Raw genomic sequence first — 21,840 nt, forward strand, 5'->3', positions numbered from 1 at the left:
TATCTTAGGAAATACTCCTTACTTCTAAGAAGGAAGATATTTTTAACTTTGTTAAGAAAGGTGGCTGGGCACAAGGGCTCACGCCTGTAATCTCAGCACTTTGGGAGGCCGAGGCAGGCGTTATCACTTGAGCCGAGGCGGGTGTTTTTGAGATCAGCCTGGGCAACATGGTGAAACCTCGTCTCTACTAAAAATATAAAAATTAGCAGGGCATGGTGGTGCATGCCAGTAATTCCAGCTATTTGGGAGGTTGAGGCAGGAGAATCCCTTGAACCTGGGAGGTATAGGTTGCAGCGAGCCCAGATAGCCCCACTGCACTCCAGCCTGGATGACAGAGGGAGACTTCATCTCAAAAAATGAATAAATAAATAAAAAGACTCTTCCAATCAAATCAAGAGAAATGTAAGGAAATACATACATGTGGTCAGGACCATGTATTTTTAGTAGAGATGGGGTTTCGCCATGTTGGCCAGGTTGGTCTCGAACCCCTGACCTCAAAACATCTAAACTCTCTCCATGGTTTTCTGACTTTCCATGTTGTAACTCATGCCTTTATTTAAATATTATTTTGTTATTTTATAAGATGCCATGTTTATATGGAGGCTGCAGAGAGCCAAGATCACACAACTGCATTCCAGCCTGGATGAGAGAGCAAGACTCTGTTTCAAAAAAAAGAAAAAGAAAGGCCCCCCAAACATTTTGGGCATCAAATATCTGTTAAAAGCAAACATTTTGATAAGGTAAGTATAAATGAAACAGAAACATATGGCTTTGGTTTTTTTTGAGAAGCTTACTTTGAACCCCAAATATTTTTGGAAAGTTTGAGGTGTTCAAACACTGTGCAGTTGGGTACACCCATCCATAATTTTAAGGGGCTGAATTCAATGCACATGTTTTGGATATATTTACAATTACCAGAGTCAACTGTTCATTCTGGATAGCTTTTGATGTGGAAGAATTCCTCTGGGGCTTTAACAATCACTCTGCAATCTCTTTTCCCGTTTGGAAGTAGAAGGGTGTAACTTCCCAGAGTTGCATAACCTCCTCGTCCCTCACATTGCATACTGACTCCAGCCTCTTGGCTGCTAAGTGCTAGGGAGTATCAAAGTTGCAGAAATGCTTTATCCATGGTAGGAAGATTTTACTGTTGGAGGGAGAGTCCAAAGCTCATCAGTGCAGGTCATGACTTGTGATTCTTAGGTAGGAATGAGAGTGAGCCCTTGTTCTCATTCCCTGCCTTCCACCTCCTGAAGGGCTCAGATACAGGCAAGTTCTCTGGAATTTCTGCTGGTGGATGAGTTTTACCAATGACATTTTAATTTCGATGAGTCAAAAATCAGTCCTGGGGCATGTGTTATGTAAAAACAGTTCATATTTTAGAAAGTTAAAGCCTATCTCCCAGGCCTAAAGAGATGACTTTAAAATGACTTCCCACGAGTGACAACACATATACGCAGGCAGATAGAGGAGAACGTATCTTAGTCCTGACTTAGGATCATCAAAATTCCTGAACCTTAAGGAGCAATTGTGGGGTGCCAGGCGTTCTTTGTAGTTGACACGGAGTAATGGATCTGGTGAGGCTGGAGTTACTATTCCTGTAATTTTAAGGCTGGTGGGACTGGGACACAGAAGTCACCTCGGAAGCTCGAGGTCTACTGCCTCTGAATATAACCCCCCGCCCCCTGCCCAATGGCATGGGAGGAGGTGGGGCTCTTGCCATGCCTGCCTGGTGCGTGACGGTGTGGCTGTCTTTCTGAGCCTTGAAGGGCTGTGGGAGCTCCCCTGCCACGGGAGCCTCTGTGTGCCCTGCTCCCTGATGGCCCTCTGTGGCCCTCAGCCCCTGCCATTGTTTCACTACCCCTAGGGATGGGGCTGATCTGTTGCAATATTTTCCTTTTAAAATTGGGCTGCAATTTTCTCAATTTTCTCTCATCAATAGGCAATACTATTTCTTTTCTTACTGATGTCTTTTCACACCAGAATAAAACAGGCCGGCGTATTGTTAGCAACCTTCTTTTTGTAGGAAGAAAGTTCTTGTTTCTCCATTGCCACAGACATCTGAGTTCTATGTAAAACAGGTGTCCACGGTTCTCAGAACTTGCAGTTGGTTCCATCTTCCTGGTTCTGCCTTCCATTGACAGTGAAGATCCTGGTAACTCCTGTATTGCCACCCCCCACCCGGTATGTACGGGATGGAAGAGGAGACCCACACTGCCGTGGACTGCAGAGGGCTGCCAATGCACACATTTCTTGTGTTCCTCTGAGTGTCACAGTGAGCCCTTGTGGGGGACAGTCCCATACTGGGAGAGCAGCCAGGGCACTTTGCACCCCCACCGGCAAGGGCTGAGCCATCTTCTGCCTCCATAGGTGGGTAAATGGGATGCCCTCGGCCTTCAGGACTGAAAGTCGAATGGGCCTCACAGGATGCTCTGTCTACAGGGCTCAGACTCGGGAGCCTTGAGAAGACAGCCCAGGCTTTGCATCAGACCACGGTGCCATCAAGGGCCTTGGTCCTCCCTTTCTCTTGGCTTCTTTATTTGTGCAGTTGGACCACTAAGATTTTAACCTCTTCTAGAAATGCACATTTAAAATAATATGATATTTATAATTCCTCTCAAGATGCTGAGCAAATTGTAGGCTATCCATGAATGCTGATTTCCTTTCTCCTCTGTATACGAGAGAGAGAAGAGATCTATTGTTTGTTGTGACTTCCGTGGAGATGCATACACTTTATTTAACAGGATTTTCAGGGGCTAGTGATGGTATTTGCTGGATCTTTAGAATTAAATGTCAACTCACAATGATGACCACATAGCTTCTTTTACTTTCTGTTTTCTTTCTTTTTTTTTCTGAGACAGGTCTCACTGTCACCCAGGCTGCATTGGTGGCACAATCTTAGCTCACTACAATCTCAAGCAATCTTCCTGCTTCAGCTTCCCGAGTAGCTGAGACTACAGGTGCACACCACCATGCCCAGCTCATTTTAAATTTTTTTCTTATAGAGATGGGGTCTCACTATGTTGCCCAGGCTTGTCTCAAACTCCTGGACTGCAACGACTCTCCTGCCTTGGCCTCCCAAAGTGCTGGGATGACAGGCATGAGCCGCCACGCTGGCCTAGGCCATTCTTTACAGGCAGATGCACCTGCTTCTTCATATTCATGCCTTTGATGCCTCCTGTCTCGGTGACTCAGAAGCAAACACAGATGACATCCCTACATCATGTGCACAGGCCAGATATACATATTCATTACATTTTTCAAAGTTCTTTATGAGTGGGATTTCCTGTAATACCTGAGGACCATCTTGATTTACTTGAATTCCGGGTCTCATGTTCATGTTCCCCCCCTTTTTTTGGTTTTGTGACTTATCTCTCATCGGGGCTCCTAATGCAGGAGAAGGGCTGAGTGTTTGCTGCTGATGGTTTGGGATAGTGTGTCTGCTCGGCATGGGAAGGAGAAGGCTAAGATGACACCATTGGCTGTTTTAGGGTTGTCTCATGAGGAGTTAGCAGATTTTTCCCCTTTTACTGAGAGGCTGGAAGGAGTACTGCTGTGGAGGGAAGTCCAGGAAGAAATCAGCTCATCTAAGGAAGAGTGTTCTAACAAGAGAGGCTCAGAGGGAAGATATTAGGAGTTTCCAGAAACAACCCAAGAAGGAGTCATTCCAGAAGATGGAAAGCATTTGTTATGGTGTTGTGGAGGGCATTTTTCCACTAGGGTAATTTGGACTTCTTGACAGCTTCCGGTTTCTTCTGATTCTCAGAGGCTGTGAATTCATGATAGAAGCAGCCTTTTTGCATTCTTTAGGTCTTCATCATCAAAATTGCTTGTGTGTGTGTGTGTGTGTGTGTGTGTGTGTGTGTTACTGTTTACCCAGGTAAGTTTCTAGCCTTTTTGTTCCCTAGTGTTGCTATCCTAACTCTGCAGTATGTCCTACATCCTGAGGACAGGACCTGGGATGCCACCAACACTGTCCCCCAGAACTTGTCCTTGATGTTCTGATGCAAACCCAGAGGAACAGCTGTCCAGCTCCAGCCTGATTTACATACACAACAATTACATACACATTGCATACATACACAACAATTACATACACAACAATTACATACACATTGCGTGGCTTTGGGGAGCCATGCAAAAGAGAAAGCAAAGGTGAGTGAGTCAGGGTTTGGGGAAGAAAAGGCACTCAGCAGCCAAGAGGCAAAAAGCAGAGGAGCCAGTGTCTTTCAGTGGTTTGCATCTATCTCTTTGTGTCTCTCCCCAAAGTTTCTGAGGCTCCCCACACCCCAGGAAGGGCATCTCTGAGAGTGTCCTCCTGGTTACAAGGCTCTGTGGGAGCAGCGAGGGGCAGAAAGGCTCACGTAGTAAAGGAGGAGGCATGGCTTCCCCAGATCGCTCTGGAGACTGAAGGTGCAACTGCCGTGGATATGACATCCACCCTTGTGATTGTGGTTGGGTTTTGTCTATGATGTGAGGGATGTAGTGAGGCTTCTAAATGGTAAGTGACATGTGTACATAATGTCTGCGCATGTGTGTGGTATGTGGGTGTTGGAGGTGGTGTGGGAAGGGCATGGGGAGAGACAAGTATCAGTGTTGCTAACTTGATTCAAGTAGACACCAGTGCGGATGACTGAGGCCTGTGAACCTCATGTGTTTACCGAGGGAAAGTCTCCTAACCCAAATGTCTTTGTCTCATTGCTATAACCTCATGGACCCTGTAGGGTACACACAGCTCATTTTACTGGTAGGAAAATGAACCCCACAAGGCTGAGTGAGTTGCTAAGCACCCACAAATCTGTCTACAAATGGAGAGAAGAAGGAATATGCTAGTCAGGACCACCTGTGGCTAGTGTGAACACGTGACAGCATGTGTGAGGAAGTGACTCCACGTCAGCACATTCCCAAGGTCTTCAGGCCACCTGAGAAAGGTGGCCAGTAAAGGGGGGCAGAGGGAATCTGGGAGATGTGAGCAGGCAGGGCTTCAGCATTGGCCTTCCAGTCTCCAGGGCTTGGCACGCACATGCCAGATTCCACAGATCTGCCTGCTTCCCTTTTCCTGAGCTCAGCCTTCATTCCCTGACTCCATCCCTAAGAACTCACACATGCCCCAGCAGGTGGTCCTCATTGACCTTGAAGTTGGGCCAGAGTGGCTGCGTGTGTGTCTCCTCCCACTCTGAGTCTCCCAGCATCTCCTGGCCTGGCCACACTGGTTGTGGTCATGATGCTGTCAACCATCGCCACTGTGTGGATCCTGACAACTCAGTCTTTGGACCCTTTGCACATGAATAGCTTTGTTTTCCTGTATCCTCTGGACTCTAAGACTTTCTGATTCAGAGGGATTTTACAAGGACCTGTTGAAATTCACTTGATGAATAGCAATTGCTTTGATTCTGGATCAATACTGGGCTCCATACCTAAGTGCATTCAAAGTATTCTCTTTGCAGCTGAGGCCCTGTGCCCAATTGCATTGCTTGCTTTCTTTCTTTCTAAGACTGGGACCCTCTTAAGGGTAGAGGTCTTTCTGCAAGTTACCCAGCCAGCATCATATACAAAATGGAATCTGTGTAAAGCGTTGCTAATGGTGATGCCTCTGTTTCCTCATCTCACTGAGTTGCATATAATGCCAAATGGCTTAAGGATGGTTTTGTACACCCTGTGTTCAAAAGCTACATCAACTTTAGTTCTTTATTTAAATTAAACACTTAATTTTGGCAGTGGTAGGTGGTTATGAAGGGGAATGGAAGGTGTGAGCAGCTAGTGTCTAAGTTCCTGAATTTATGGAGGGCACAGGTAGGAAGCTCCGTGGGGCAGTGTTGTTACGAGGCTGGGCTGGGTGGAGTTAATGAGACAGCCACCTCCTCCCTTAGGACTCTTCCTTGTGTGCAATGTTTGTCTTTCAAATACTCTATAAGCTGCAAACATGTGCAATGTTCCCACTGAAAGGGCTTTCTTCTCGCAGTATTTTCCTTACTGGGCCCTTTGCAAGAACATTCTACATGGATTTCCCTAAATTTGAAATCTGAGCTCATGACTTTAGAGACAGTGCTGGCTGACTTCATTCCAGGAGGACTGAGCTCTTCCATTTTCCAGCAGACATGGTGCATTCTGTGGTCACTTTCCAAGAGCCCGTGTTGGGTTGTCCTGTTTCTGCTGGTGGGAAACAAGTTAAACACAATTTGCTATTTGCCTTTCACCCCTCAGTTCATCACGAGATCATTAGTCGGCTGAGTGACTGCTGTCCCCCAGGGGCTGGGAGAGAGGGGGTCTTGAGGGAGTTACTGGTGATACTGCATGCCTGTGGGTTGGGGGATCATATCCTATTTGTATCAGATGGAATATGCTGGACCAGAAAAAAGAACAACTGGGAACTGTGTTCTTCCAACTTTGGTTTCAGATCCCTCTAGTTAATGCCATCCATGAAAACAATTAACTTCTCTATATTTCAGGATCCAGGCAGGACCTTGCAGGAATCTTATTTAATTATGTGCTATATTAATGTTATATTGATTATGTTATTGCCTGTAAATCCAGTTGCTTAATAAAGCTGCAGTCAGTTTGCAATAAAGTTGCATTTGCAGTCAATTAATGGGTGTCTGAGGGGTGGAGAGCTATGTGAGGGGCGTTGGTGCTAAGAGAACACGTCCTTGGGCTGAGCACCCGAGGTACCCACAGAGAAAGCCAGGGGTGTATGTGTATGTATGGGGATGTTTGTGTGGGTAGGTATAGAGTTGCATTAAGTCAAAAGGCAAAGCATGTGGCCCGTGGCACTTATTTTTAGCTCATGGAGCTGGATATTTATGAACGGCCGACTGTATGGCCCAGCTCAAAAGCGGCACTGAGGCGGCATCCATCCAGGGGATGGGATAGTATTTGATTTTAAAAATACCAGTAAATGATAACTGCCAGTATGGAGAGCATGTGAAGGCTAGGGAACAAAGCACACTTTCATTGCTCATCATGCTAACATCCAAGTTGGAGGAACATACCCTCCCATTCAGAGGAAATGCCATCGCTCCTCTGACGATCACATCTGCCACCAATATCGTTCGGCATGTGGTCCGACTTTTATCTTTCTAGCAAAATTTCATGTCCTGATTTTTACATCTGATGATAAATGCAGGTCACTATGAAACGAGTACAACTATTCATTTCTGTCTCATCTTTTGTGATGTGTCCAAGATGTGTGTTCTCATAGCAGAACATGAATACATATTAAAGTCTTATGAGTTTATTTTTAAGAATGCACCCTAGCAAATAGAAAATAAGACATTCCCTAATTCAGATAGATAGTTGATCTTTCCCCTAAGTGGAAGTGATATGAAGATCATATAACTATACTCAAGTAATTTTATTTGGAGGCAGGCAAATAGTTCTACCATGCCAATTATTTGTTGACTTTTTAACATGCATGTCTCTTTGACCATAAGGATGAGGTGTAAGAATGTACAAGCTCATGATGAAAAATGTCATTTATGACAATGAAGCACATGTCAGTGACAAACCAAATAACTCTCAGCTGGGAATACAGAAAGGACCCAAGCTCTGGGTCTCTAAGCCTTCCTGATACCAGCTCCTGCTCTTGTCCAGGGCAAATAATTGTAAACCACAGTATAAAACCCAATATTTCCTCCGAAGTTTCTGCGGGACTTTCCGAGAATGTGTCTTTTTGTGTTATCTTTTCTGTGCCTCTGTCTCCCAGCTGTCCCCTCATTCTGCAGGCTGGGAGCACACCGGCCCATCACTGCACATGACAGGTGCTCAGCAGTGAGGGCTTCTCAGTCTCAGGAATGTCCTTGCTGCTTTACTGTGAGGCTTCCAGGTATCAGTGCACTCCAGAGTTGAGTGTCCCTATCAGAGAAGGAATGTTCCACGTTAAGCCAAGTTCGTGTCTCCAAGGCTGTTGTCTCTCTAGCTTGGAGGACCAACTCCCCTTGTGACAGTTGGTGGGCACTGGGAGCTGAAAGAACATGAGAAGAACAAGCTGGGGGGCCAGCCCATGACCCCCGAGGACAGCACAGTCCTTCAGTCACCCACAGCTGGCATCAGCCCAGAGTGGCTGCAGGGAGATGGCATTTAGATCCGATCCTCGGGATCATCTCCGATAAGGAAGTTTAGTGTGTGGGGAATCAGAAGCCTCCAGATTCCACAGGATGCTCAATTGTTTTATCCCCTTACTATTACTGCTGGAATGAATCATTGGAAAGAGGTGGTCACTCCAGCTTTCCTTGCAAATGTGGTATGAATCGAACAGAAATGCCACCAAGTTGAAATGAATGTATGCTGACATCCTGTTTCCTGGATAGGAACTGAAGAGGACCTTGAGTGAAGTGGGAAGTAAAGGCCAAAAAGAACTAGGGTGGAGGCAGCTTCCACAACCCTCCCCCAGCCCTGCAGGGACCTGGCCTTTCAGAGAGCTGCCTAGCCCCTGTGGCAGCCACGCTGTGATTCATACAATGAAGTTTTGTGGTGTCCAGCTGTCTCTGAGCAGGGGAAGGAAAGGAGATAACGAAGCTCATGTGTAATCATTTGTACCTGTCTAATCACTGCCATCAAAGAAGGCAAGAGTGTCCCACCCACTGCCAGTTTTCTGAAAGCCAGAGGAAGTGTCAGCACATAAAGGAAGTTAAGCCTTGGAGGCCATTTCTCCATGGCACAGACCCTCAGCTCAGTCCAGAAGAGACAGGAAACAGGCCCTGCACCCAGCACCCCCTGCAGCCTCTGGTGATCCGCCAGCCATCTGTGAACCCAGGCACACCAGAGAGGCCTCGCGCTGCACCGAGTCCACCGCAGCCTGCCTGCTACAGGCCACGAGGAGGCTCTGAGGCACAGGGCTGGAACAGCTGCCCACCGTGCTGGAAGGTGAAAGCTGCCTTTCCAAGTCTTCCCTCCTTCTCAAGGCACTCTGGGGTTAACTCCTTCACTCACGTTTTCTTTTCAGTCAAAGTTTTGCCCAATTGACCACTGAGGAGTTCACAAGAACTGATGTCCTTTGGAATTGGTTGAGAGAAAGCACGGGCTCAATGCTGTACATCGAAGCAGGACAAATTTCTGCTTTGTCCTGGGGCTGTGCAGAGACACCAGGTGGGCCCCTGGCTCACAGCGAGGGTGGCGGGAAGGCCATAGTGGGAGAGCAGGTGGCCAGGCCACGTGGCCCCATGAGGATGAAGTAGGACAAAAGCCTAAGCTGGGGTGGTGGCTTCCAGGTGACAGAGTAAGGGAAGGGAGGCCAGTTTGACAACAGTTTGCCTTGGGTCTAAATTGCACAGCCTGTATCTTAGGGGACATTTCTGGAGGATCCTCAGTAGTTTCCTAGCAAACAATAATTTGGACTTGGGGTGGGCCTGTCTCATTGTTATTGACCATGAATTTTTTTGCACGCACATTGGTGAGAAATTGCTTTCCCCTCCGCTCTCTTCATTAGTGTAGTGGTTTTCTCCCTGCCCTGAGGACATTGTCAATATCTGGAGACATCGATGGGTGCTGACAGTGAGTGTGGCTGGCATTTAGTGGGTAGAGTCCAGGGACACTGCTTTGCATCCTGTAATGCATGAGACACCCTCCCCTTTCTGCAGCAGAGAATTATCCAGCCCCAGTGTCAGCAGAGCCAGAGCGGAGAAGCTGGGTAGCGCCGCATGTGCATATGCTCCTTCCTTCACGGCTGTGGATGGAGAAAGGCCAGGGCTCCAGCCCCAGGCCCAGCATGCATGCGAGAGCATCTTCTGCAGGTCACGGTGTCTCTAGGCCTCTGTCTTCCTATCTTCAGAGTGGACATAGAGGACCTCTTGCCTTTCTTCAAGAAGTGTCATAGGGAGGGGACGTGCAATCCCAGGGCTGAGCACGATTTTCCTCTAGGCACAGAAGGAGTGGGGATCAGATAAGTTGCAACTCTGGGGGTCATGCATCAGTGGAGGCCTGTGAGTGAACTCCATTTTACTGATGAGCAGATCCTGACATTGCGCCAGTGCCTGAGGCTGGAAGGCTGAAAGGCAGAGCCGAGGGCTCAGGCCACTCCAGTGGCCATCTTTCCACCACTGTTATCTCCCTCTTTTGTTAATTCCCCAACACTTCTTTTTTCTCATGAAGTGTCATATTCATATCTAGAGATCACTCACCCAAATTTTAGTTTTAACCTTTGATATTATAATTTGATAATCAATTTAAACAGGGCACTCTCAGATGCAAGACCTGGCCCTGTTTTCCTCTACACACTCACTGTGTGACCTTAATTACCATCACATCTGGGCCTCAGTTTACCCATCTGGGAGCCAGTGCTCTCTTCCTGGTTCAACAGAGTGTTATTTGGACTTCTGAATAGGCTGACTGTCCTGTGCTTGTGTTTCTGGTGAAAGATACTGAGCTGGGAGAAAGACACCACTCCTGCTGCAGCTTACACAAGACATTCACCTCAAGTAAAGGAAGCTTAACATCTGAAAGCTCCCAGATGACCAGATGTTAGCAGTCAAAAAGAATAAGAACCTTACATTTGAATTTCACGAATTAGGTCTTCTGATCAGTGGCCCACACTCAGTGTCTCCAGCGGGCACAGCCAAGGGGTCCTTGCAGCCCCTCTGTAGAGAGCACGTTGGCCACCATATGCATCTCAATGTGAATTAGAACCAGCTCTGGTTTGTAAAAGGGTGAACTGTCAGGCATCTGAGGACAATCCTTTTGAGTTTTTATATCACTTGAAGAATATTTAGGAAGAAGAAAATCAAAGAGTTGGGAGTACACACAGAGTGAGTTAGGCAGCAAGGGTGACACCTCAACGCACAGGGGCCAATGCTGTGTTTTCTCCACTAGTTCAGGAGGTAGCTGCACAGGAAGACTTCACCTACACCTACCAGGATCATCCCAGTGCCTAGGAAGAGGGCCTGGCACTCAGAGCTCAGAAGCCTGGCCGGCTCACGCTGACCAGCTCTTCGGGCCCGGTGATTGCCATTCACTTCTGTTTAGTTATTTCCATGGTCAGGAACTTTGCATAACATCATCTGTGTTTCTGAAAAGGCAGAGGCAGATAGAATTCCTTTCCCTCCTTAGAAAGCCAGCTGGAAAGGCCTTCTGTTCCCTAAACTCTTGCAACATACAGGGATAAAATCTCATTTCACAGCTGGGCTGATGGACCTAGGACCTACCCTCGCTTTCTGAAATGCAAAGCACTACATTGCAATGACTGAAAGGTAAGAAAGATGTCTGCAATCAACAGCCAATCAGAAAAGGAAGCAAGAAAGGACAAATTCAGTCCAAAACATTCAGAAAACAAGCAAGCTCACCTTTCCAGGAGGTGCTGTAGGAGGAAGCTTTCCTGTCGACCAGCTGTGGTGTGTCTGGGGTCAAGGGAACGGCAGTCCAGGCACCTGTGTGTGCCTCAGGAAGCTCACCGGTACCCCCTTTATTTGCAATCAGGACCCGGAATACATGGGCTCCTTGGTTATGGGAATATGTTCATCTGCACTTGGACTTCATGGCATTTACAGAGTTAGATGATCCCACGGTGCACCCTCAAGCATGTGGTTCAGGGAAATGAGCCCACGGGAGCAGGCTTTGGTGAGCACCGCTGGCACTTCTGAAATGGAAAGGTGCCATGTATTGTTTCTCACACACCCAGGTGAAGCAATCTCAGGCCCAAGTCATGGAAAAGGTGTAATCTTCTCCATCTGTGTGTGCACAGTGCCACGGACCATGGATTGAGCCACTAGTTATGAATCTTATGTGCTGGGTAGACATAACTCACTGCACCCGCTGGGCCTTCTTCACAATAGACCAAACGGTGGGCTCCTTGGGAAATACTCTATTTTTTATGTTTTCATTTCAGTAAAAAATACTGAATTTGAGAGATTGCTTTAAAAACAAACTGACTAAATGATTCTTTAATAGGACAGATTGGCAATCATGACGAAGTAGGTAATAGGATTGAGCTGAAATGCTCAACTTTCCAGAGGGAAAGGAGAACCCGAGATACTTTCCAGAGGGAAAGGAGACCCTGAGATCCCTCCTGTGGCATCTGTGGTCATGGGAGTCTACAAAATTCGAGCTTCATCATTCTAAACCTGGGGAAGCCGATAGGGCCTGAAAAGCCAGCTGTGTTATCTCAAAGTGACTGACTTCTTTAGATCCACTAAGAGAAACAGGTCTCCCGAACATCCCTGAAGGATTCCAGCTTTGAGGCTGCCTCCAGACCTCAGCTTCCACTCTGGCTCTGCTTGTATGGCATTGCCCCAGGAAAATGGCACTAATTTTGATTTTCAACCCAAGAGTAGTCCCAAGGAATTTCTTCTGTGTGTGTGTGTGTGTGTATACATATATACACACATATATATATACGCGTGTATATACACGTGTATATTTTTTTAAAAATATACATATATACATATATACGTGTATATATGTATATATGTATATTTTTTTAAAAGAAGGAGAAGTGAGGGAAGAATAAGAATTACAAGAAAACATAAGGAGAGAAGAAAAGAGTATGAAATAATTCTCGGGTTTCAGGGGAAGATCTGCCATCATCAAGTTATTTATGAAAGTGAAACATGAAAACCAACCTAAAAGTCTCAGAAGTGAGAATTCCTTAAATGGATTTTGATCCAAGCACTCAAAGGAAAAATATGCGGCATTAAAAATCAAATTTCCCCAAAATTTAACAATGCAAAAATGTTTGTGTTGCATTGCTAAGTGATAAAATATGGAAACTGACTATATTTATGACTTGATCTTAATTCTGAAAACAATATATAGTTTTTTATGTATTACCATATCTCTATCCACATGAATACACTGAAACAAACCTAAAGAGAAGTTTACAAAAATATTGTGTTTTTCCTATTAAATGGTGTGATAGTGCTGATTGGTGTTTCTTCTTTATACTTGAATGAATTTTTGACATTATTAAATGAGACAGAAAAGCTTTGTAATAAAACAGTAATAGTTGAAATAGTTTTGGAATAATTTTTACTTCAAGTTATAAAATTAATTACACCAGCTTTCTGAGATCTGGGTTTATCCCAGAATGTCCTTTAAAATCAGATGTAATCCTTGTGTGTGTGCACATTTCAGCCAGTGAAGGGAGACATAGAATGAACAGGCAGAGATCACTTACAGAAGCCATTTCACACCATGTAGAGATGCATATTTGCAAACCGTGCTAGATGGATAGCAATCCTTGTGAGATTTTGGAAAGTAAAAATAAAGAACTCCATATTTCAAGTGCCACTTAGCGATGAGAAGCCATCTCATATAAACACACTCAGCCCCTACAATGTGTGTCTTGAGAGTCAACACCCTTGAACCCTCCAAATGCCTGTCTTGTGGGTGATGCACCATTTCAAACACCTTTACGTTCCCCTATAGGAGAAACAGTAACAATGGCCAGGTCCTTACTGTTCCCAAACCCCTGACTCTAGCCATCAGGCTCACATCTCAGATAAAGCCTCCCTGATGGCATTCCTGTTTGTAAAAAATAAACTTACAAAAATAAAAACTTTGGCTATTAACTGAATTTTTAAAACGATCTTTAGCAAAAGAATAAAAGGTTCAAAATCACTGGACAGTGAGAGAGTATCATATTAATCCGTTTTCACGCTGCTGATAAAGACATACCCGAGACAGGGCAATTTACAAAAGAAAGAGGTTTAATTGGACCCACAGTTCACATGGCTGGAGAGGCCTCACAACCATGGCGGAAGGCAAGGAGGAGTAAGTCACATCGTACATGTATGACAGCAGGCAAAGAGAGAGCTTGTGCAGAGAAACTCCCATTTTTAGCACCATCAGATCTCGTGAGACTCATTCACTATCACAAGAATAGCACGGGAAAGACCGACCCGCATGATTCAATCACCTCCCACTGGGTTCCTCCCATGACACATGGGAATTGTGGGAGTTACAAGTCAAGATGAGATTTGGGCGAGGACACAGCCAAACCATATCAAGCATCTTCCCTCTCCAGTCATAGAACAGGTGTCTGTTCACTTCACGCAGGAGCACCAGCATGCCTGTTAATAGCAGGAAAACCATCATGATGGCTTGGTGACAGGACAGTCAGTCCCGGGGCTTTGCCATAAATGCACAGGGTAGAAACCACACCATTTCTAGTCACATTAGGAGGCCATACTTGAGGATAACTATAATTTCTGTTTTTCCAAATTTCATGTACTAGTTTTTAGCTTTTACATCTCACTCATACAACTCATTCTGGAAGTCTACCATTGTAAGATTCTTCTAATTGTTAGCACTTGTGACTTTTTTACACCTAGCAATAACACCAACAAAATTAGCTGCACAGTACAATAGGAAATGCATTGGTGTTGGGGGTAGGCCCCACAGTGAGTTGTGGTTTCTGACTCTAGTAAGCCATGCAGTCTGGGGTAAGCCACTCAATCTCTCATGGAGTCAATGATTGAGTCAAAACCATAGATATCATTGAGTAAGATGACTTCAAACTTGTTTTTCCTTTTCCAGAAGTATAAAATAGACTAACCTATAGCACAGAAACAAAAATATATTCAGTGAATATATATGTACATATATGTTCATATACATGCAGATTTATAGGCAAGGAAAGACTTCAGAAAAATATACTTGCCGGTACACGTGCAACACACTTTGTTATTTTTTATCTTGTTTTCCTTTTTTTTTTTTTTTTTTTTTTTTGGTTTGAAACAGGGTCTCGCTCTCTCACCCAGGCTGGAGTGCAGTGGTGTGATCATGAGCTCACTGCAGTCTCAACCTCCCAGGCTCAACTGACCCTTCCACCTCAGCCTCCCAAGTAGCTGGGACTACAGGTGTGTGCACCATCATGTCCAGCTAATTTTTGTATTTTTTGTGGAGATGGGTTTCGTCATGTTCCCCAGGCTGGTCTCCAACTCCTGGGCTCAAGTGATCTGCCTGCCTTGGCTTCCCAAAGTGCTGGGATTAGAGGTGTGGGCCGCCATGCCTGGCCTTCAATTCTAATGTTACAGCTGGTTGTGACCAACTGAATTTGTGCCGTGATCTGTATCCTGGCAAACACCGATGCATATACTTCACAAGAAGGACTCTTACAATATGTACAACGAGGTGAGAACAAGCTCTGAGCAGTGACCCCAGCCATCAGTGTGTCCTGTGCTACAGTAAGGAGATGCCGGTCTGGAATCTCTGAAATGCTGTCTGCATTCACCCTCCCATGGGGCCGTCCTCTAAGGCAGGAGTGTCCCGGCCTGGTGAGCGTCTCCAGGCGGCTGCCAGAGTTTGGGCGCGCCATCTTTCTCCTCTGCCTTTTTGCAGGTGGGAGGAGACATGTGTCCCCTCAAGGACACATCAAGGTCACAGGAAGACTCATTAGTTCCAGGGATCATATGCCTGTGACCTCACCTTCAAGGAAAAGAGTCCTGACGTCTTTATTTCTTAGATGCAGGAGAACCGTTCCCACAAGCCTCACAGCAGTTCTTTCCTTGGGTCCCAGTGACCCAGACTGGATCCCATTCCATGTTGAATTTGTCATGGAAGCCAGGGATGGTGGCATCTTATGTTAGATTCTGGGATGGTCTGAGGGCTCTGCCTACAGGAAGCGGTGAGTGTCACTGGGGCAGGACTGGGTGGGGACAGCCAGAGAGGATGAGGGAGGCACTGGCCATGGTGTCTGCTGACCATCCCCTTCCATCTCTGAGATTCAATGAGGCTGGGTAAACATCTTTGGAATGCTCAACAAGGTTCAAACCTACTAGGAACCCACCTACACCTGGGAATCTAGCCGTCCTCCCTACAGACATATGCAGAGTAAGAAAGGATACACTTAGGAATCAGCTCCTCCTGGAGCCTTCAAAACCATGGCCAGCTAGTGGTGGCATTGCTGAGACTGAAGGACGGTCCACTGTGTTAGTGCCTCCCGGATTCCCTCTCTTACCAATATAACCACTTCCCTCTTCTTCTCCCTCTCAAAGGCTGCAAGCTCCTCGTGCCCAGCTGACTACCAGAGCCAGACAAGAGCCAGCCCATATTACTGACCTGCTTGTGTTGATATCACAGCAGAGGAAGTGTCTCTGTGCTAAGTCAGGACCCTGCCTTCCTGCCTCGGGTCCTATGCCCTTCTATCCCCTAAGACTTGGCTTTATACTATGCAGCCTTTCTTTTCTGCTTTCTCAGGTTTATTTATGTATTTCTCTCTCTGGGATCATTTTTACCCATTCTAATATCTCTCCTCTAAAACAAACCAGCACAGCAATGCCCCTGTCATGAGCCTATGTCCCCTTTCAATGGACTCTTCATTAAAACTATCTCTGGAAAGTTATCCAGGCCCCCAGTGTCTCATCTCTCCGCCTCTCCTCCGCTCCCTTTTGGGTGCTGCACTCCTGGCCTGTCCGCCGGACCTGTGGCCGCCATGCTCACTGAGACCCTCATTTCTGCAGATCCGACGGTGTGTGGCGCCTCTTCTCCCGACTCAGCTTCTCCATCGCATCTGGCACACTTGGCCTCCCTGGCCCCATAGCGGGAAAGCATGATTTAGATGTGGCTTCTGGGCTTGCCTACACCCTAGCTGTCCTTCCCGCTCACTAGCCATCTCCCTCCAGCTGCCTCTCCTAGCTCCTCCTGCCCTCTAATTCTGCAGGGTGCAAAGTTCACCTTCTCACCTCTCCTTACTCTCTCCCGGGTGACTCATCCCCTAGGTGACTCTGAGCAGCGTCCACGTTCAGATGGCTCCAGAGCCAGACACTGGCCTTGCCAGCTGCCCTGTGCAGGGCTCCACGCAGGACATCAAAGTGCCCACTAGGCCACAGGTGTCCTGACCCCCACCACAAGCCTGTCCCACACCCCTCCTCCTCTTCAAATGAACAGGACCTCTGCTTCCAGGTGCTCAGACTGAAGACCTGGGGCTATTCCTCATTCTCCTCTCATTCCCTGGCCTGTCCATCAGCAAGTCCTGTGTTCGCCACCTCCGGGATCTCTCTTGAATCCACCACCCCTGACCATTTCCGCCACCACTGCCCTGGCCCAACCCACCACCTTCTCTTGCCTGGGTGATTGGAAAAGCCACTGAACTTTTGCTGGATGGGGAAGGCAGCCAGAGAGGGCTTTTAAAAGTGTAAATCATATCACTTTATTGCTGTGATTATGAGCTTCCGTTGATGGCTGCTTCTTGCCACAAAACAAAACAAAACAAAACACATAAACTTTTCACTGTGGTTTACAAAGAAGAGCACGAAGTATCCATTTCACAAATGGGAGAAAAATCAGCCCTTTACTGAAATTACCTGCTCAAGCCATGCTACAATCATATGGGTAATAACTGATTGTTATTCATTGAATGTTTGTGTCTCCCCCAAAATTCCTCTGCTGAAATAATATAAGCGATGGTTTAGGAGGTAGCATCTTTGGGAGGTGACACGGCCATGAGGGTAGAGCCAGGTGAGACTGTAGCCTGAGGTGTGGTCCATGAACCAGCGGGCAGCCCTCACCAGACACTACTGGGGCCTGGACCTGAGAGCCGCCCCCAGCCTCCAGGACTGGGAGGAAATAAATGCTTATTGTTGAAACCACCCAGTTTATGGTAATTTTGTGATAGGAGCCTGAATCAATGCTAATAGATTCTGAATGGGATCGGGGGAAGGCGTGAGCTCTGATTTGCACTGATTCAGCTGCTGCCTTCTTCACATTGAAAACTTTGCTTTTGCTATAGCTCTTGGTATGTATGTTTTGTTTATGCCAAGACCATAATGATAAACTGTAACAATTATCCACTTGTAGTTACAAAGACCTGTGTCCTGGGAAGAGCTACAAGTGCCTGGCCTGTATCAGGACCGCAGTCTTAAGAGGTGGGCACTATGGCGATCCTGGCTTTACAGCTTTACAGGTGAGAAAACTGAGGTGAAGTTACAAGATGTGCCCAGGCCACGGGTTTGCAGAGGGTAAAGTTAAGCTCAACCTGCTCCCAGGAAGCAGACGCTGGGAAGGAGGTGAGCGTGCAGGAAGCTCAGCAGGAGAGCTCCGTGCAGGAACACCCATGGGAGGAAGGGTGGAGGGCAGGCACCTTGCTGGGATGCAGTCTCCACGCGGGACTCAGCCAGCCTCACGGGAGCCTGCGTTGTGCTCCTGGGGCTGGTGAGGGGGCTTTGTTACCCACACACCAACCTGGGATTGGATGTGGGCTGCCGCAGTGGATGTGTGATCTTGGGGGAGGCATTCTCAAACCAGGAGATTCCCGGAGAGGTTGAGGCTGTGGCCGTTTGTGGGCAGAGCACCCAGTACTGCATGGAAAGTTGCCACAGTCCTCAGGGAGCATCTCCTCTGTGCTCACCAGCATCCACCCAGCGGCTCCAGGGCCTTTGGTCTTAACCCCTTTACTGACCACACAAACTCCTTCTAGGTCCCTCTCCGAAAAGGAAATGAGGATCTGGAGCTTTGCGAAGCACACAAGGCTCTGATGATGCAGGCTCCACTCGCGGGGCCAGAGTGGGCTTCCAGCACCCTGGGCTACACCCGTCAACTTGTATTCAGTCTGAGTACGGCGTCTGGTTAATTGAGCCACAACACTTTTTTTCCAGAACTGCCTGGTTGGCATTCACGCCTTCTTGCATTATTAACAGAAACAACTCGACTTTTTTTTCCCCAGGAATTGTAAGGACTTATACGGGGAGTTGAAATGTATGATTGGGGAAAGCCCAGTAGCTGGAGGGAAATGAGTCCTTCTGCAGAGGAGATGCATGTGAGTTTCCCATGGACATGCCCAGGGCTGTTTCTGTCTGGCTTTCATGGTGAGTTATGTTATCTGGATGCTGGGAAGGAATGAAGATGGCACAGAGGTTAAAAGGAGTGAAAGGAAAAAATTGATTTTTCAATTGAAAATGTCATTGTTGCATTGATAACAGACTGCTTTAAGATTAGAAAGCTTCACATACTTGTGTCTACCGCAGTCAACCAGAATTTGTTTAGTTTTTTTTTCTAATGAAAAGCCCAGAATTAATAGCCAGCTAAACAAATGATATAAAATAGGGTCTTTGTAACTACAAATGGATAATTGTTGCAGTTTATCATTATGGTCTTGGCATAAACAAAACATACATACCAAGAGCTATAGCAAAAACAAAGTTTTCAATGTGAAGTAGGCAGCAGATGAATCAGTGCAAATCAGAGCTCATGTTTCCCTGCTGGTGAGGGCACCTTGGTCCTCAGAGGGGCAACGGGAGAACTTTACCCCAGGTCTGCATGCCTTTTGCTCCTGTGAGGAGTTGGGTGGTCAGTCTCGGATTGAGCTGGTGGATAACAAGCGGCATTTCTGAAATCTCTGTGCTGGGGCTCAGGGTGGTGCTATGGGCAGAAGATTAGATAATGTGTCTGAAAGTTGTGTCTCCATCCATGGCGAGAACTTGATTTTCATCCATGGCGAGAACTTGATTTTCATCCATGGCGAGAACTTGATTTTTATCCATGGTGAGAGCTTGATTTTTATCCAGGGCGAGAGCTTGATTTTCATCCAGGGCGAGAACTCGATTTTCATCCAGGGCGAGAACTCGATTTTTATCCAGGGCGAGAACTCGATTTTTATCCATGGCGAGAACTCGATTTTTATCCATGGCGAGAACTCGATTTTTATCCATGGCGAGAACTCGATTTTTATCCATGGCGAGAACTCGATTTTTATCCATGGCGAGAACTCGATTTTTATCCATGGCGAGAACTTGACTTTTATCCAGGGTGAGAACTTGATTTTTATCCAGGGCGAGAACTTGATTTTTATCCAGGGCGAGAACTTGATTTTTATCCAGGGCGAGAGCTTGATTTTTATCCATGGCGAGAATTGATTTTCATCCAGGGTGAGAACTTGATTTTTATCCAGGGCGAGAACTTGATTTTTATCCAGGGCGAGAACTTGATTTTTATCCAGGGCGAGAACTTGATTTTTATCCATGGTGAGAACTTGATTTTTATTTGGGATATTTTGGGGACGATGATATCAATTAGAAATCCTAAAGATTCCTTCCTTCGCTCCTGGAGATGGGCCTGTCTACGTTTCCAAGTTTGACTCATGCATGTGAGTGGGCATTCTGAGAGAGAGAGAGAGAGAGAGAGAGAGAGAGAGAAACGCCTGGAGTGGCATTACCTCTCCCTCCTCAGACTCCGTGCAGCAGCATTGACTATGGGGAGCTCAGAAGCCAATGAGCCTTCTTCTGACTGAGGCTTAGTGGCCGTCACTATGCTGTGCTCCTCAGACGCCCGTGCTGACCACCAGGTCGGGCTCACAGCCGCTTCTCATTCTCCCTTGTTCCAGCACCCATTTTTGTTCGGATAGTTTCTAAGATAGTATTACAAACATTTTCATCCAGAATACTTACATTTTCTCAACACAATAGGTGACTCTTAATTTTTTTTTTCTGTGAAATGTACATTAGCATTGCCAAGTGGAGTGTGGAGTCTTTCCTTTCCCTCTTTTTTCCCCTTCCCCTTTCATTTCCTTCCTCCTTTCCTTTCCTCTCTTGTCCGTTTGTTATCCACAAGCTCAATCTGAGGCTGACCGCCCAACTCCTCACAGGGGTAAAAGGCCTGCAGACCTGGGGAAAGGTGCTCCCATCACCCCTCTGAGGATCCTCTCCTTTCCTCCCATCTCCCTTCCTTCCTTCCTTCCCTTCTCCTTCCTTCCTTCCTCCCTCCCTGCCTCTCTCCCTCTCTCTCTTTCTCTTTCTCTCTCTCTCTCTTTCTCTCTCTCTCTCTCTCTATTTCTCTTCTTCCTTCCTTCCTTCCTGCCTGCCTGCCTCTCTTTCTTTCTTTCTCTTTCTTCCTTTCTTTCTTATTCTTTCTTTCTTTCTTTCTTTCTTTCTCTCTCTCTCTTTCTCTTTCTCTCTCTCTCTCTTTCTTTCTTTCTTTTTTGGCAAGGTCTTGCTTTGTCACCCAGGCTGGAGAGCAGTGGCATGAGCACAGCTCACTCAACCTCCCTGGCTCAAATAATCCACCTCAGCCTCCCAAGTAGCTGGGACCACAGGCCAGCACCACTATGTGCAGCTATGTTTTGTATTGTTTTAATAGAGATGAGGTTTTACCATGTCGGCCAGGCTGATCTCAAGCTCCCAAGCTCAAGGGGTCTACCTGACTCAGCATCCCAAAGTGCTGGGATTACAAGCATGAGCCACCATACCCAGCATGGAGTTGTTTCTGATAAAGATTTTTTTTTTTTGAAATATTTTAATCCTGAATCTACATACAGAATGACAACTGCCAACCTCACACTTTTTATCTTGCTCCCCTTCGCCCAGGGAGACTGAGTCCCACCCTGCCTGCTTGTGTGTTGTTTTATCTGCAAGATCTGGAACCTGCAGGTTCCTGACACACACTTGCAGAATGAATGAATGTGTGAGTTACAGGAAGACTTTGTGTAATGAGTCCATTCATTCGGAGCCTTTTAGAGACAGAAAGGTGTAGGGTTTTCTGAAAAGCTCTGTAAGCTACATCAAGTTGAAGCAGTAAAAACACATAATCAGTCACAGTGAAGAATAAGGCCACGAACTTGGCTTCTACCTAAACACAAGGCATTAAGAATAAGGTTGATATTCAAAGCATGTACTTGCTCTAGTTGGTTTCCTTATTTACCACCTATTTCTAGGAATGCTCTGAGGCATTTGCAGTAGAGGCATACACACACTGAAAGGTGGATAAATTCTGTGTATACAGTTGGGAACATGGGAAGGAGAAGCAAATGTACCAACAGCCAGGTTTAATATACACACAATGCCTGGAAACGAAATTGGGAACACAAATGAAAATAGAATACCCAGGAAACGCCCACTTAGCAAACACCTGTTTCAGCTCTGTTACCCGCCAGGTGCTGGGCCCGGTGACGGGAATGTAAGGACAAAAGCCCCCAGGCCCAAGTCT

At 46.5% G+C, this 21,840-nt stretch overlaps 1 protein-coding gene across 8 annotated transcripts in view; it reads left to right on the plus strand.

Moving 5' to 3' along the window:
• The window catches only part of IRX1 (iroquois homeobox 1), an 81,108-nt gene that overhangs the window by 15,748 nt on the left and 43,520 nt on the right, over positions 1 to 21,840 (plus strand). For 7 of the 8 annotated variants that reach the window (XR_010139910.1, XR_010139911.1, XR_010139912.1 and 4 more), the window contains exon 4: positions 584 to 740. Coding sequence is in view for 1 of the 8 variants with exons in the window: in XM_054555381.2 (XP_054411356.1) it covers positions 584 to 647 (64 nt within the window). In the remaining 7 variants the exon portion in view is untranslated. Of the gene's footprint in view, positions 1 to 583; positions 6,566 to 21,840 lie in introns of those variants that run through there. The other variant, XM_054555381.2, reaches the window with a different exon arrangement.

This window comes from Pongo abelii, chromosome 4 (assembly GCF_028885655.2).
Source record: "Pongo abelii isolate AG06213 chromosome 4, NHGRI_mPonAbe1-v2.0_pri, whole genome shotgun sequence".
NCBI lineage: Eukaryota > Metazoa > Chordata > Mammalia > Primates > Hominidae > Pongo > Pongo abelii.